The sequence below is a fragment of the Eucyclogobius newberryi genome, unplaced genomic scaffold (genome assembly GCF_026437365.1).
Source record: "Eucyclogobius newberryi isolate DKJ021-1_F unplaced genomic scaffold, fEucNew1.0.hap1 SCAF_5, whole genome shotgun sequence".
NCBI classification, from domain to species: domain Eukaryota; kingdom Metazoa; phylum Chordata; class Actinopteri; order Gobiiformes; family Gobiidae; genus Eucyclogobius; species Eucyclogobius newberryi.
Window position 1 is genome coordinate 20,911,770 of NW_027316167.1, and position 17,223 is coordinate 20,928,992.

General features: G+C 37.9%; 2 protein-coding genes across 2 annotated transcripts; both read left to right on the forward strand.

The window, feature by feature from the left end:
- Positions 1 to 845: 845 nt before the first annotated feature.
- On the forward strand, positions 846 to 4,217 carry rnaset2 (ribonuclease T2). Its single transcript, XM_072464920.1, has 10 exons — positions 846 to 934; positions 1,245 to 1,316; positions 1,391 to 1,445; positions 1,993 to 2,042; positions 2,125 to 2,182; positions 2,266 to 2,330; positions 2,450 to 2,563; positions 3,697 to 3,742; positions 3,812 to 3,886; positions 3,957 to 4,217. Exons 2-10 carry the CDS (start codon positions 1,252 to 1,254, stop codon positions 4,158 to 4,160), a joined length of 732 nt encoding a protein of 243 aa, XP_072321021.1. The 5' UTR covers positions 846 to 934; positions 1,245 to 1,251; the 3' UTR covers positions 4,161 to 4,217.
- A 1,186-nt stretch (positions 4,218 to 5,403) lies between these two features.
- rps6ka2 (ribosomal protein S6 kinase, polypeptide 2) lies at positions 5,404 to 16,641 on the forward strand. Its single transcript, XM_072464863.1, has 22 exons — positions 5,404 to 6,056; positions 6,932 to 7,048; positions 7,358 to 7,439; positions 7,791 to 7,871; positions 8,003 to 8,082; positions 8,780 to 8,886; positions 8,963 to 9,000; positions 9,090 to 9,232; positions 10,071 to 10,141; positions 10,270 to 10,358; positions 10,520 to 10,584; positions 11,698 to 11,800; positions 11,926 to 12,071; positions 13,376 to 13,498; positions 13,830 to 13,919; positions 14,031 to 14,189; positions 14,464 to 14,625; positions 14,721 to 14,797; positions 14,878 to 14,995; positions 15,078 to 15,134; positions 15,218 to 15,298; positions 15,488 to 16,641. Exons 1-22 carry the CDS (start codon positions 5,952 to 5,954, stop codon positions 15,686 to 15,688), a joined length of 2,295 nt encoding a protein of 764 aa, XP_072320964.1. The 5' UTR covers positions 5,404 to 5,951; the 3' UTR covers positions 15,689 to 16,641.
- Positions 16,642 to 17,223: the final 582 nt, after the last annotated feature.

Consider the following 17,223-nt stretch of genomic DNA (forward strand, 5'->3'; position numbering starts at 1 on the left):
GACGAGGCTTATATGTAGGCTTTTTCGAACAACAACTTTGCACCTGTTGCTTTAGACTCAAAACAAAATTTGCACAGTGCTTGGCCTTTTTGTTAAACTGATGCATTGCAGTATGTTCAGTATGTTCACATAATATATTAGGCTCCTTGGTCTATGTATTTTTAGGGCATATAGTGCACATGAGTTGGTCCTCATACATTTCCTCTCAGATCTACAGCTTGTTCCAAACTGTGATGTGTGCTGAACTTTGGCCAGAGACTATTTTTAAAAGAAGCTACAGTTACTGCTATTCCTGCAGCACTGGAGGGACACTAGAGGCACTAAGACATCTGTAAATGAAGATAAAAGAAAAGCAACATAAAAGGTATTGTTATAACAATTATTATTATAATTATTCATTATTAAATTATTAAACAGGTTAAGATAAATCAAAAACACATTTTTTTTTTGCTCCAAGTCGTCACAGTAATAGGTTACTCAAAATTAGAAGGCCTATGCTTTAACTTTGTGTACATTTACTTCATAATATAGTTGTAGTGAAATAGAATATTATTGTGAATATTATTGTGGTCGTTTGTTTTTCTCCTGTGTTGTTGTATGGTGCCTCCTGCTGGTCGATGTGCGAAGCTTGCAATTTCTGCTTATTATAGGTTATACTGTCAAAACCGAAACAACAATTCTAACTAAAAAAGACAGGAATGCATATCGAAATTGTTAAACAGTCTGTAAACCTATATAATACCTAAAACCTAATATGGAATAAAGAGTGGAAAGTCGTCACGTGACGCTGCGTTAAAAAGTTCGGAGGATGTGATTGGCTGGACGCACAGCGCAATAAGGAAGTATGAAACATAAACAATAGTACCAGCTCAGCAGGTTGAACCAAAGACTTTGGAGGAGCTGTAGTGCACACACTGTTTTCTGCTCTCTACGGGTGAGTGTCGGCTCCTTTCCTGATCAACTCCAACCTTTTAAAATGCAATAATCCTGCTACTGTACAATTTATGTCTGTGTATTGTTGCTGTTCCAGTAAAGTATAGGTGTAATAGGTGTGATGTCACCAACGTTGTTATTATTGTGTAATACGCTACAAGTTAAAGCTGCTCATCTTTGATCTTAAAACATTTGCCTCACCCTGAATGTTGGTCTTCTATGACCTATTTTTAGTCAATAGCCTACATGTTTTTATGCATTGAAGGTGAGACTAAAAGCGTTTATTACAAACTACAATGGTTGTGCTGCAGGTCAGACATGAAGCTGTTTCTTTTACTCTTCCTGGCAGCAGCCACAGCTTCTGCCTTTGTCCTGTCACCTCAGTAAGTAAACATTTTATTGCGAAATAAAACAGTTTGTCAGCCCAAGGCCTTACAATGTTATTCTAATCTTTCAGACACACATGGACTAAACTGATCTTGACACACCACTGGCCCACGACCTTCTGTGGAGTATGTGATCTGGACTGGATTATATTTTGTGTTTTTGTGTGTGGCATTTCCAGAAAGCCATGACAGTAGTTAGAGTCATGTGGTCAGTAAATGTAGTTTCAGTCACATGACTGTGGTTCACCTAAGAATGTGTCATTGAGAAGTGACATATCCAAGGTTCAAGTATGCACTTTTCAGATAATTTTTTGAACTACAGTTGTAACAATGTTATGACAAATTAATTTAGAGATGTTTTTGTGTTCAAGTGTCTTTTCTGTTTAATACAGTCCTATGCTCAAATACATCCATAACATTTAGTGGTCAGAGCCACTGGCCCGCAGGTTGGTGGTGTGATTGCAGCTGCCTCATGTGAATACTGCCGTTGTGCCCTTGGGCAAGGCACTTAACTTGAATACCACTGTGTGAATGTTTGAGTGAATGGGTGACTGGTTCCTTGATGTAAAGCGCTTTGAGTGCCTTGATGGTAGAAAAGCGCTATATAAATGTGACCATTTAACATTTATCAAATAATCATATTCCAAATAAAAGTTAATGCTGTTCATTTCAGATGGAGAAATGTCATTCTAAAATTGACACTTGGACTTTACATGGACTTTGGTAAGATTGGTTCTTCCTTATTTTTCCTCTATTCAACTTCTGATATTCAACACTTGTTTCTTTTCAAACAATTCTTATCTAGGCCCAACAATGGAAATGAGTGTAATTCAACTTGGCATTTCAACGAATCTTTGATAGAGGTTTGTCTTCAATTTCCTTATTAGTCATATGGAGTACGTCCATGTGTTCAATCCATATTTACGCTCTATGGTTCATATCGCAGGATTTACTTCCAGACATGGAGAGAAGCTGGCCAGATTTAATCAGTCCTGCATCTCCAAAATTTTGGTAGTTTTATTTTATTTTAAACAATGTGCTCAATGTTTACATGCAGTACAAAACCAAGTTATTTGACTTATAATTGTAATGTGTAATGTAACCTGTTTCTGGTAATTTCCCCATTGCAGGATGTATGAATGGAACAAACATGGAACATGTGCTGCCCAAGCTGAATCTCTGAATAGTGAACATAAATATTTCGGCAAAGCCCTGGAACTGTACCATAAAGTGGACCTGGACAGGTATAACATGTTAACAAAGGACTGCTCCACAGTCACTGTTTATACCTGTTCAATTATTACATAATTTAATCTGCTTAACCCTCAAGCTTCCCTTTGAAAAAATCTCACTTCGGACTCAAGATACATCACAATCTAATCGTAGTTTGAATTGTCCTGCAATCATTTATTATCAAACATCATTTCATTGCAAACATATTGCAACACATTATCCAATCTTATTATGTCTAAAAACAGTTTACCCTGTAGTTCAGACCTCTCCCTCTAAATTGGTTCAGCATCACATTTCAGTCTTGTCAATGCTCTGGGGTGAGTTTGAAATGACTTTGAATGGAACCTTTCTATCAAAAGATACATTTCAAATTAAATTACAATATAATGTGTATAAGAAAAATTCAAATTTTTAAAAAATATTAAAAAATCTATCAATAATTGTAATAGATAAAATAAAACTTTAACGTGCCAGTTTTAAAACTTTGATTTCACATGTAAATATTGATATATCTCCTGTGAAATCAAAGCCAGAAATGAATGAGGTATATTTTTATGTGTTCTAGGCAGTGTATAAAATGTATTTTGCGCCATATTTCTGTCACATGGTCCAATCAGAGTACTATATTCTGAAGACTTGTAATAGTTCACTTTAATCTTTTATAGTGCAAAAATACCATATTTAAAAATGGTCTAATGGTTTTATTTTTTTTATTTGATTTATTAATCACTGATTAGACAAAGAAAATTTTACATGCTAAACTTACCACAGGAGCTGTGCAGTTTGAAGTGTAAATTGTGTGCTCAAATACCACAATGTATTCCAAATACATTCTGGTATTGGAAATACACATTCCAAATACACGTTTTTAAACTTTTAAAAATCTCTATCTCAATTTTGGCTAGGGCATGGATAGATCTTCAGATTAAGCTGAATGTATCTATAATGGTTTTAGACATGTTTTTACAAGTGGACATTTATGTCCTTAATGCATTGGCAAAAATAAATAAATAAAAGGAACTAAAAATATGCCTGGTCACATAATTTGGTATCATGAGCATCAAATGAAACCATATAATGGCCAAAAAGGGAAGCTTGAGGGTTAAGTTACCTACCCAGACTTACATCATTTTGTTTTTTACAGTGTTTTAAAGAAGTTTGACGTCACCCCTTCTAAACAGTACTACCCTGTAAGCAAGTCTTGCATATTCAAATGTATTATCTTTTGCATGATTATTAATTTCTGTGATTTTCTATAGTTTGGTCACATTCAAGAGGTTATTGATACCTTCTATGGCGTCAACATGAAGTACCAGTGTGTTCACCCTTCAAAGGTATGACCATGGAAAATATTTTATAGTTTTTCAATTCATATTTTGTAACATCTTTCCATGTTTTCTGTAGAATGCTGCTTATCAGATTTTGGGTCAGATTGAGATCTGTTTCACCTCTGACTTCTCTTTGATGGACTGTGAGAAAACATTCAGAGAGAAACCTGTGAACTCTTCGGTGACGACTGTAGCAAAGCCTGGCTTCAGTGTTTGTGACCCGGAGGTTCCAGTCTACTATCCACCCATCATGCAGGCACAACATCTGTGGACAATATGAGCATCTGTGTGTGCGTTCTTTCTTTTCTTTTCTTTTTTTTTTTTATCCCTTTTTGGAAAACGGGTAGTATGCACAGTGCTTGATGACATTACTTGATATGTAACTAATTTCACTAATAATAATAATAAGACTAATAATATGTCAATAGCATACAGTTATACCTCTTTTGTATCAAATTATATTGAATTGCCAGTGCCAAGTATTGCCTTCTGTTAAACGTTTTAATGTAGCGTCTTTACAGTCTTTACCTCCTGGGATTTGTGTTTTTGTGATGAATTTTAGCCTATTGCATTTCGGGTAATAATCATCGAATCATTGAATGTGAAGTAATTCATTTTCAACCGTAATCAAATTATGCAGGAAACTTTAATATCTGCCTTTTAACTGTAATAAAACTGCACAGTTGTGTTTGTGTTGTTTGTACGTTACTAATTTATTGTTCACAATATCTCTGTTTATTTAAGAATCAGTAATGTATGCAGTGAAACGAGCAAAGCATCTGTTTTTAGACTGGACATCTTGGGTTTGATTTAAAAGTGTTTTTGTCTGGCTGCCCGGCCATTTCCCTGACAGTGTGTAAATATTAATGTGGTGATCTTCTTACAGAGCCTTAATCCCAATGGGACAAAGACAGGCCAGTAATCCTGAATCATCTCTGTAGCTACAGTGCTCATGCAGCAGACTGACTGAATGTTTCATTACATTACATGGGGACATATTGTGAAAAAGTGCAGCGCAAATCACTTGTGTCTAATACCACCCATGGGCCAAAAACCTTGTGCAGTTTATCATTTTAAATTTAGCCTTTAAAATACTGGTAGAGTCAGTTACACATGCCACTGCACATGTCCGTATTCTCTTTTTATTTGAGAACCCCAGTGATCACTTCCCTTGCTCTGGTCTCATATTTCTGGCTCTCTGTACCTTGTTATGTAACACTGCAGTTCTGAAAAGGTGCTGATGTGCCAAATCTAAATACCTCTACATTCCAGTTCATATTACACATGGCATAGCTATTGACATTGGTGGCAAATTGAGGTAAGTAACTTCCTCTAAATGACCTAAACTACCCACTGCAGTCATTATGTGGCGCAGTATAATCTGCCCAGTGTGTATTTGTGTGTGTGTCATGTTGGTACCAAAGAGAAAGCACAAGAGGATGCAGACAGACAGAGGTATCAGGACGTGACCATGTGACCTCCCCAGCTGTTGCTATATTCTGATGGGAGAAACAGGGACGTGAGTGCAACACCAGAGCGCACACGGGAGGAGGAGGGTGTGAGGCGCTCTGAGGTACACAATGTGACTGTTTCTGCAGAGCGACAGCAGCGCAGCGGGATCAACGCGCAGACACGTGTGAGAGACTGAAGAGGGAACTCACTCCCAGCTCTCCACTGAATCAGCACAACACGTAATTCTATCACATCTCAGCCTGCAGCATCACAGCATCACGCAGCATCACGCAGCATCACGCAGCATCACGCAGCATCACGCAGCGGGAGGACAAGCCCATCAGCAGTGACCGCTTAGCATCGTCCGCTCCTCAGCTCGGACAGTGCTGCTCACTGCAGCTGGCACGAGAGAGAAGGCAGAGTTTAGGGCCAAGGGCCAAATGGAGACGACGGAGAAGCTAAACGGCCACTCTCTGGATGGACCAGAGGACATGGCGCGAGGCAAATAGACCATCATTTGAAAGTTTCTGCCTCTGTTTCTACATCTGTCGTAAGGACCTCCGCGGAGGGATCATGTTCACCATTATGGGATAGAGACAAAGCAAAACCACCCATTGTCATGGATACGAGCACTCGTAAATTCACCGTACGGAGATGGTTCTCCATTTACCTGAAGAACAAAGCCGCGAGGAACAAGAACAACACAAGCTTCAATCAGCTCGAGGTGAGAATCCTTTTTCCCTCGTGGCGAGAGAGAAGTTAACTTCTGTCCAGGAGAGACAGGGGATTATGTTGTGTGCGTGCGCACTGCAGTCGGCTTGCGTCGCCGCTGCGCTCTGCCTACAGTGTTCATTGCTTGGTCAAAACACAAAGTTAACTTAGTTCGTAGCTTAAGCAGACAGAGATAATGTGATTGTAAAATGACATGCTGCGTTGGAGGCTGTGCCATCACCCCATGCGGTCACAAAAGGCCACACATGTTGACAGATGGGTACAGGCCAAACTGAAGTGCACTCTGTGAGTCAGATGGGAACAAACGAGCAGACTGGTCAGCAGCGAGACAGACTAATCAAAAATGAACAAATTGACCTAATGAATGCACTGTGATGTCTATTTATAACCACCATGGCAAGTGCCAGATGCCCTCACGCTGTCCTCAGCACATTTACCTGCGCTTGAGGATATTTATAGAAATCAAAGGAGCCAGTCTCCTGGCTGTTTATTGTGACCAAATGAAGGTAATTCAAGTTGAAGTCTGTCTGCCTGGTGGTGTCTCATGACTGCCTGTCTGCTGGTCTGTGTGGCTGCTGACTCGTATCTGCAGTGTGCTGCTTTGATGTCATGTGCACAAATGTCACCTTCTCTGAAACGTCAGCTCAACATGAGGCTCAGCATAAACATTTTGGTCATTATTCTTTTTGTATCTCCCAGTCAGTCTCAAAAGCACAAGATGACATCACAGCAGGATATTCCATCTCTACCCTTTAGTGACTGCTTGGATTGAAGCTTTTGATTGTCCTTTTTGATCAGATTTGTACTGATCACTTTATTGAAGTGAAGTGTCCTTGACATCTTCTGACTTAGCTTTTTTTCTTTTAGGATGACAGCATATTGAAGGAGTTTGACATCAGCCACAATGTGAGGGAGGGCTGTGAGAAAGCAGACCCTTCACAGTTCCAGCTGCTCAAGGTGCTTGGCCAGGGTTCCTATGGAAAGGTATGTAAACACACTTGGCAAAGGACTAGACTGATTCCCCTTATATATGCTGCAGGTCATTGTGCAAGTAGTGTTCTCTCTGACAAGCGCTAGATATAAATAACCCATGACTTTTGGCTCAGCTGGGATCGCGTCCTGCAGCTTGGCCACCTGTTTTCTCCCAGCACACCTTGGCTGGGTCCATAATTACTCCCACTGGGATTTTAATGTTTGCACATACAGTAGGCTGTGTTATGGATGCAAATGTGCCAGTTTCATAAATGTTTGATATAATAACTATGATCACTTTACGTTATATGTCTATTACAGGTGTTTCTGGTGAGGAAGATCCGAGGAGCAGACAGAGGGCAGCTGTACGCCATGAAAGTTCTTAAAAAAGCCACACTCAAAGGTAAACTTAGTTCTCTTAATGCTAAATCTAATGTTATGCTGAAAGTGAACATATACAAAAGCTTGTCATCAAACTCAAGACAGAATAAGATTTTGAATTGTTTTAATAGTGGCCTACTTTTCAGGGGATTTGGGTTTGTTCACCAGATTGTTTGGTTTGTCAGTGGGATTATTTCAGACATTCCGATGCTGCATTTTTAGTTTCTTTGTCTGAGCTGTCTGCACGTCAAAAGTTTAAATAATTCACCGTGTCAACCCACTGGCATCATTGTTTTTGACATAAAACTGGAAACACATTACAGATGTTTGCATTTCAAGAACTGATAGTATATTCATATGTTGTTTCTTTCAGTTCGAGACCGTGTGCGCTCAAAAATGGAGAGAGACATTCTGGCAGAAGTTAATCACCCATTTATAGTTAAACTGCACTATGGTAAGGCTTGGGGATCATTTCTAAATGACTGCTATCAATATCATTTCATTTTCATGAAAATGTTTACAATTTAAATATAATTCATAAATTCTACATATGTGGAAATGTGCTGCATCACTGTGTTTGTGCAGCTTTCCAGACGGAGGGGAAACTCTATCTGATCCTTGACTTCCTCAGAGGAGGCGACCTTTTCACTCGCTTGTCAAAGGAGGTGGGTCTGCTCAAATCCTCCAAGCATTTCATTATTAATCTTCTCAGAAGCTAGCTTTATTTTTAGAAGACATTCTAATTTTACTTTCTGTAAGTTGGGAAACTATGAGATATCCTCCCTAGTACTTGCACCCTCAGTTGAAGCATCACTGTTTCCTTTGGTGATGGAGAAGCTTTAAGACATACTGTATGAACAATGGACTTTATCTATAGATTAGGTTTAAACACCCAAATATATATTTATTTTGAAATATGATTGAAGGAATCAGACAGCTTATGGGCTCCATGAAAGGTAAAGGCCACAAGAACGACACTGACAGCACTAACTTGTCCTGCCCTTGTTCAGTGTTGAAGGTACTTGTTCTGTGGTAAGAAAAGAGGTAGTCAGGATAAACATGTGCCAGTTGGGACCCATGTTATGTGTGCTAGTTTGATAGCCAAAGTAGTTTTCCGGTGCCAGGGCCATTTGGGCATCATCCACATTTCTTTTTTGAAGGGAATGTGTTTTGAGGCCGGGGTAAACATGGCTTTTTGAACATATGAAGAAAAAAGTGACTGGCTTAGGAATATGAACTTGGTACAATTACTGCTGCATTAAGAAGTAATTTGGTGTAAGAAATTGTAGTGCAATGTGTTTTGCACATTTATTTTATAAATTAATCAAATGTTTTATTTTGTGTTGAATTGTATTCTCGTAGGTGATGTTTACAGAAGAAGATGTGAAATTTTACCTTGCAGAGTTGGCCTTGGCTTTAGACCATCTTCATAGTTTGGGAATCATCTACAGAGACTTAAAGCCAGAAAAGTACATTACACACTGATGATACACAAGATTGGCATCTTTACAATGATATTAACATGTTTTTTTGTTTCTAAAATAGTATTCTGTTGGATGAAGAAGGACACATCAAGATAACTGGTCGGTGATTCTACCTGACTTCAAATACTTGTTCTATAGTGTAATATTTTGTCCCTACAACCAAGTAAGTTTCTTTTCTGTGTTTTCAGATTTTGGACTAAGTAAAGAGGCCATTGAGCATGACAAAAGAGCATATTCCTTCTGTGGCACAATTGAGTACATGGCTCCTGAGGTAGTGAACAGAAGAGGACATACTCAGAGTGCAGACTGGTGGTCCTTTGGAGTCCTGATGGTGAGAATCTGAATCAGAAAAGGTTCATAAAATGTTCACAAAAATAGGAACTTGCTTTGGGGATACGGTGCAACATAAAACAATGAACAACGATAAAACAGCCTATATAAAATCAAAAAGAAAAGCAATTTAAATCTTCTATAATATGAAAATAAGAATAGGTTTACTATGTACACAAAATGCACAGGTGAATCTACATATGTAGTGCAGAAAGTGAACAGTGCAGTGAATGATTAAAGTATAGTTAAAGTGACAGTGTTTAAGAAGTGTTCATGAGTCCAACAGCAGAGGGAAAGAAACGGTTCTTGTGGCGAGAAGTTCTGGTCAATACAAATAATAGAAGCATAAGCTTTTATTAATGACATGTGTTTGTTCCATCTCATTATACTTATTTATTGACATTCGGGTTCTCTGTGTTAAGTCTATTATTTATGATTTTAAAGACTAAAAATCATGTGTTGTATTGGAATTACAGCGTCACTTGAGCTGCTTTGAAAGAGACCAGTTTACCATATCTTATCAGCCCGTTGGATTATAGGCACATGTTCTGGTTTGTTAATTTTCTTTCTTCTGCCAACGGTTGCTTAATGAACAAATCTGGCAGATTATCTAGATCTCATCACTTTCAATAAATACACATCTGCTATATACCACTTGTTTTTTCACAAATACAGAAAAGAGGGCTTGTGCTCTATGACAGCGCTCTGTTGGGCAAAACATTCATTTCAGTTTGCCCTTATGCTAACTAGACCTCCTCTAAGCCCACTGGCCAACTCATGGTGTGTAATCAGGGCTTTTCACATCATATAAATATACTGTCTTTTGTTTTATTTTTTAGTTTGAAATGTTGACAGGATCCTTACCTTTCCAAGGAAAAGATCGCAAGGAAACTATGGCACTCATCCTGAAGTAAGTGCTTTAAGAAGTACTCCAGCTATATTCTGTTGTAAATTCATAACAACAACCTCAGAATGAACAATATGTACTATAAAGAGGCTGTTCCTGACCACACATGCTTCTGTGTTTTTTGTGTGCAGGGCGAAACTGGGAATGCCACAGTTCCTCAGTCCTGAAGTGCAGAGTTTATTAAGAGCACTCTTCAAGAGAAACCCTGTTAATCGACTCGGTACGTTACATAAATAATGACTCAATTATATTCACTGAAGGACCAGTCTAAACCAGTTGACCCATTTCATTTTAGAGGAGCCCTTTTAATAATGAATTGCTAACCTCCTCCAAAAACAATTTTCGTATTTCATCCAATTATATTTCCCATATTTAACACAGGTGCAGGGCCAGATGGAGTGGAAGAGATAAAGAGACATCGTTTCTTTGCATCAATCAACTGGAACGTGAGTGGGGTATTTAATGCTGACAAAAGATAAAATAACAGTAGCTGAAACACACATTACTTGGCTCAAAAATACATTATGGGAGTTATTTTTTTGTTAAAGAGGTACTTTTCAGTTGCAATATATCTTCCACAAAAAATAAAATCCCAAGCACACATTCTTTTTTTATCAGGCCCAGTGAGACAAAGATCATTTCATTTTTTTGAATAATGAACCTTCCATTTTGACAGCAACGGATTATGAAATATATTGTGTTTGGCTCATTTGTATTGCTATTGCTATGTTATTTTTCCACACAGCACATTCAATGATGTATTGTTCTGCTTCTACTTCTTCTATTTTACTACCTGTTAATCTATTTTTGTTCAAGAAATTACTGATCAACCAAATTATGTAATTCTTAATGGGCGCATCTTCCTTCTATTCCTTCATCCTTCTATTTATCCAACGTGATGCTCTCTTATCTGACAAAATCCACCATCATCGGCTCTGTATCCCTGGCTTATCCTGCACAGACAACCAAACGAGCATGTTTGCTGCCAAATACTACATTTACATTATACAATACATTACACAGTTAAATCACGTTGACACTTTTACATTTTTACACTTCATAATAATGGTGCTTGAAAGAGCGATCAAATTGATCTAGTATTTTGATACTGGGACAATAAAATAATATCATATAATGTTTTACAAGCGTGCAGGCTCCTTAAAACCCAGTATTGTTAATATACTCAGTAAAACTGTACTTGTATTCAAATAGTGTATGTATTATTTATAACAGTGATATAGTGTAGTGTAGTATTCATTGTATAAATATTTAGAGCAGAGATATTGTTGTTGTATTTGTAATACTAGTAAAGGCAGAAATAATAGTTTATAACTTATAACTGAAAAAGTTCCTAATTTATGGTTAGAACTAATCTATTTGCATTTTTCAGGCTTTGATGGCTCTTTTGCCTGTTATAGAAAGTCACCAGACTAATGCTTTTCCGTTGGCGCCTCCTGCTGGCCATATTTAATACAATGCAAACATCGAGTATTATCCTTAAGTTTGAATGCCATTTATATTTGAAATGACAACATTTATCTTATTTTGCTGCTCTATAGAAATTGTACAAAAAAGAGATGAGGCCTCCATTTAAACCCTCAGTGGGGCGACCTGAGGACACCTTCCACTTTGACCCTGAGTTCACCTCCAGGACTCCCACAGGTAAGAGCTTCTACTCGAAGAGAGCAGGGGTAGCGGGAGCAACAATAATGACAGTACATTTTTTCGGTGTCATTTCAATTACACTGGTATTCTTTTGTGACAAAATGTTTGTTTTCCCTGTTAAGATTCTCCAGGGATTCCTCCCAGCGCAAACACACATCAGTTGTTCCGTGGCTTCAGCTTTGTAGCAACCAATCCAACTCAAGAGGCCAGTGTTAATATTGTGGCACCTTCTCAAAATGAAGTGAACAATGTCAACCCCACAACACAGGTAATCAATCAAACAATCACTAAAATAACTAAATTTCATTAAATGAGCACTATGTAACTTCTGCTGGAGGGTCCATCACCTGCTTGTCTCCGTTGGGATGCTATTGCTTTGCCTGGAATGTTCCACAGTATGGCATTTACAGGCATTTTACTGTGAGCACTGCAGGCTCACCTCTCCGCAGATCTGACCTTGTCTCCATGAAAATGGATAGTTCTCATTCAGAATCAGAAAATTGTCCATTGTCAATTGAGTTTGCAAACATAGGAACTTGTTCCAGCCTTAAGGTGCAACATACAACAATGACATAATAATAATTGCAACGTCTTTAGAATCAAAGATTCTAAACAAGCATAATTTAAGTATAATTTTCTAATAACACAAGGTAAAAAATAAACTTGGTATGTACCAGATGGTCGGAATAGTGCAGAAAGTGAACAGTGCGTGAATAGTTTGAATAATAGTTAAAGTGGCAGGTGTTAAGTGTTCATGAGTCCAATGGCAGAGGAAAGAAACCGTTCTTGTGGTGGGAGGTTCTGGTCCGATGGATCGTTAAGCTCCAGGTTGTTACCGCTGCACCAGGACAACTGCCGGTCCACCTCCTGTAGACAGACTCATGCCCGTCCAAGATGAGCCCGATTAGGGTGGTGTCGTCCGCAAACATGATCAGTTTTACAGAGTCGAGAAAGTACACAGCCCTGTGGAGCTCCTGTTGCTCGTAGTCCGAGTGTCTGAGACATTCTTCCCCAGCCACAGGCACTGCCTCTGGTCTGTCAGGTCAGGAAGTCAGTGATCCACCTGCAGGTGGAACATTTAGGCTAAATAATAACATCTCAATGGACACGAGGAGTTGGCAGAAACCTCCATCAGAAAAGTTACATTTTGCACCTTTAACATGATGTCAACAAGCTCTTTCTGGAGTTCCCAGACACTTGTTGATAATAAAACTAGTATCGAAACAAGACACATTTGGGCATGCTGACATGAATCAATATTGATTTTGTATGATATCTTTGGACAAAGTTTCTGAATAATCATTCAAATATCTTGTTTGTTTCATCTTTATTAGAAGTAATATAAGATTATGTGTGTATATGCCAATGCACATATTGGGTTTTTTGTTTTTGGTTTGTTAAAATAATGAAAATATAAAGCAGTCAGGAGCTTACTTTAGGACTACATCACTGCACTTTATGACAGATGTATTTTTTTTCCACTATGGTATCAAATATATCAATTATCAAGCTCTTTCTTTTGTATCAAAATAGATTTTAACATTGTGACAACAATCTGTCTTCTGCCCATAGCATCTTCGAGGGGATGTAGCATTCAATGATGTTTATGAACTAAAAGAAGAAATTGTACAGACTACCACATCCGTTTGTAAGAGATGTCTGCACAGAGTTACTGCTGTGGAGTATTGTGTAAAGGTAATCAAATGCTTTCGGCTTGGGGGCCAAATGTGGCCCTCCGGCTTCCTGCTAAGTTTGTCCAAACAACAAAAACTAGTACTTTTTACCTTAAAATCTGAAAAAAATCAAGAATTTTTAAGTTTTAAAGGTGTGGAGGCTCATCGAAACAATGTCAAATGCAAAATTTTGAATGATGATTGTCATTTGACAAATTCAACTTTGTCTGGTTGTTTGTGGCCCTCTGCTCCGTATAAGTTTCAAAATGCAGCCCGCGGTGAAAAAAGTTTGGATACCCCTGCTTTGGGGTATTTCATTTGTTCTATAATTGTGTTGTATTTTTTCCCTGTAGATTATTGACAAAACAAGAAAGGATCCTTCTGAAGAAATTGAGATTCTGCTGCGTTATGGCCAACATCCAAACATTTCTACTCTAAAAGATGTAAGTTGATGCAGGAAAGAATGACAACACAATAACATTAACAAGCTTATCAATGGAAATATCTTATTAATACATTGACTGTGTACATGTGTATCTTTGATTTGCTTTTAGGTTTTTGATGATGGACAGAGTGCATATCTGGTTCAAGATCTATTGAGAGGAAATGAGCTCCTGGACAGAGTTTTCACAATGGCACATTTTACAGAGAGAGACGCATCAGACATCATTTGCACGCTGACGAAAACTGTGGAATATTTACACTCCCAAGGGGTAAGTTGTAATCTAATAGTAGGAAATAAAACTGTGAATATCATATGAAATATATTTTCTATGATTTATTGTTTACACCAGAACCGATTGCGAAGTGGTAAACTTAATGTATAGGGTGCACATTTAATATACATCTGTAGAAAAAGTTATTTTACTGTGAGATTTATATCTTGCAATTCATAAATAAGAAAAAAAGGGAAATTACGTAGTATATGTTGGCTGTTATACATTCCTTTGTTACATAAATGCATTATTCATGTCTATTTTCCAATAGGTTGTTCATCGAGATCTTAAACCCAGCAATATCCAGTATGCTGATGACAGTGGCCTGCCTGAAAGCATTAGGTTGTCTGATTTTAGTTTTGCCAAACAGCTCCGAGCTGAAAATGGTTTACTGATGACTCCCTGCTACACCGCTACATTTATGGCTCCTGAGGTAATGGCAATTATAATTTATCCAAAAGCACTTATTCAAATAGGTAATTACACCCCTGAATAGATTCAAACGTGCACAAATCATGTTGTATTCAGGTTCTGAAGAAACAAGGCTACGATGCAGCGTGTGACATTTGGAGTCTAGGGATTCTGCTTTACACCATCATCGCTGGGTCAGTTCTTTATCACATTCGAATCCTTCTGGGTTGCATAGTTTCTTATTTTCTCACTCTATCTTGTTCCTCTGATTTAGTTTCAGTCCATTTGCGAGCAGTCCCAACAACACAGCAGAGGAAATTCTTGCCCAAATTGGATGTGGTAAAGTCGTAATCACTGGAGGGAATTGGGACCTGGTGTCAGATACAGCAAAGGTAAAACATTCACAAACTACAGCTCTATTTTTTGTTTTATGTGCTTCATCCACATAAGTGCGTTTATATGTTTCTATATCAGGATCTTGTTACAAAGATGTTGCATGTGGACCCACACCAGCGACTCACTGCTCCACAGGTACTGTCTGTCTTACATTATTACACTATAAACTGTTCTATTTATATTTATATTTATTCTCTGTTGCTGTTGGGTCTGTTCAGGTCCTGCGTCATGCATGGATTGTAGAGCGAGACAAGCTTTCTGACAAATCTCTGACAAGGCGAGATGTTTTAAGTGTTAAAGTAAGTCAGGTTTGATATTTATGAATCAATGCAATTTCACTTTAATTAAATGATGATATTCACATCTAATCATGTATTAGGTGTCTTGTTGTATTTTCTTTGACCAGTAGATGGCTCTGCATACATACAGGATAAGCTACTGCATATTGGGCAGAGATTTATGCCTGTGATTCTGTGTTGTTGCACTAGGGGGCACTGTCGGCAACATATTGTGCGCTGAGACGCTGTACTCCAGCTCCTGTCCTTGAGCCGGTCCAGTCCTCCGGCCTGGCGCAGCGCAGAGGGATGAAGAAAGTCCCGAGTCCGAGCCGCATTGTTCACACAGGCTCTAAAGACAATGACCACACACCAAATACAAAGAGTCAACGAGGAGGACTCATGAAAGTGTAAATAATCAATTAGCAACGGGCACATAACCAATACCAACACATTCAAAATTTTAAAAAGTCAATACAATAAAAAAGAGTTGCACTATAAATTATTACTGTACAATTAAAAGCTTTGTCCAGCTATAATCAAGCTTAGAAGTAGTAGTAGAGATAGTGGACCAAAAAGTAGTTTTCACATTATTATTATTATTATTATTATTATTATTACTACTACTACAGTATTACTACTACAGTGTTACTCGCTTTAATTTTGTCGCACTGCTTAAGAAAAGTAACATATACCCCGATATTAGATTTTTCTTTTAAAATCACTGTGCCATTTCCTTTGTGTGCATTGACAGTTATTATTTAGCACAATTTAAAACTGGTGCAAAAACAACATTTTCTGCTTTTCTTTTGCAGCAGCCGTTTACGTTTCTGGCAAATGTATCTGTTGTATGTATTGACACAAAATCCTAACCTGTATGTCACATAGATGCTTTAACTGCAGTCTTTAGTTTAGACACTATGGGTAGCACTAGTATCAGAGGATGACGTCTCTCTCTCTTTGTGTCTACAGTGCTGAGTTTTTCAGTAAATAATGACAAAACTTATAAGGGTAGCATTGTACTGTAATAATGTTATGTGATGTTGCTATGAAGTACAACCAAATATTTATATTGTGCATCTAAGGACAATTACACTGTGGATTACACTGGTATGCAAAGGAATTGCATTGCTAGTTGGCGTAGGAGCTGTAAATATGATTTAATAACACAACTTGTACATTATTGAAATAAGCTACAGCTAGTTTAACTGTATATTGTGCTATGCAGAAAGACATTTGTTGTACATATTATACTTGCAGTTGGGTAGCAAGTGTGTTTCCATTGCTGTGTAAATATTGTGAATAGATGGTGAACAGAAAATTTATTGGACTGGACTGCCAAGGTTTTACAAATAAAGATGACGACAACTGATTGTTGTTTTTAATTAACAAATAAAAAGGTTAATTCATTCTGATTGTTTAGACATAAAAGAGACCGAATATAGTGTATTTAAATATGGCAAATAATAATTTCTTTCAGTTTCTAGATTTCAAATCCCCCTACTTGGGTTCATTATTCATTCATACACTTCCACGTTAGTATTGGTTTGGTGCTTCTGTTGCCACAAACTCTAAATCATTCTTTCTAACCTGCCATTACATTGATTTACTATAGTTCTCATAGCATGTTCACACTTGTATTGTACATACCATATGGAAATACAATACAAAAAATGTAATCACACAATAACCACTAGATGGCAACTGATTACAGACTATGGCCTCACCAAAAGTTGTCTGTTTACAGCCCTAATCCCCACAACAAAGTTTAATTTGTATCATGCTGAAGGCTCACACTTTGGTCCATAAAAGCTTTTAGCAGCAGAAGCAGATGTGTCAGGTGGGTGTGGCAGCCTCATCAGCTCTGACATTTAAGTGCAGTAGTGCTCTGAACACACTGCATTGAGGGATATGAGTACATTCAGATGACAAGCCCCCCTGCCTGGATG

What these genes read in the sequence shown, in the direction of transcription:
- rnaset2 (XM_072464920.1), top strand. Translation starts at nt 1,252, where the DNA reads ATGAAGCTGTTTCTTTTACTCTTCCTGGCAGCAGCCACAGCTTCTGCC. An exon ending in CCTGCATCTCCAAAATTTTG is followed by an intron (nt 2,331 to 2,449) that starts GTAGTTTTATTT and finishes TCCCCATTGCAG; the next exon opens with GATGTATGAATGGAACAAAC. An exon ending in CTTCTAAACAGTACTACCCT is followed by an intron (nt 3,743 to 3,811) that starts GTAAGCAAGTCT and finishes GATTTTCTATAG; the next exon opens with TTTGGTCACATTCAAGAGGT.
- rps6ka2 (XM_072464863.1), top strand. Translation starts at nt 5,952, where the DNA reads ATGGATACGAGCACTCGTAAATTCACCGTACGGAGATGGTTCTCCATT. An exon ending in TAAAAAAGCCACACTCAAAG is followed by an intron (nt 7,440 to 7,790) that starts GTAAACTTAGTT and finishes TGTTTCTTTCAG; the next exon opens with TTCGAGACCGTGTGCGCTCA. An exon ending in AGGACACATCAAGATAACTG is followed by an intron (nt 9,001 to 9,089) that starts GTCGGTGATTCT and finishes CTGTGTTTTCAG; the next exon opens with ATTTTGGACTAAGTAAAGAG.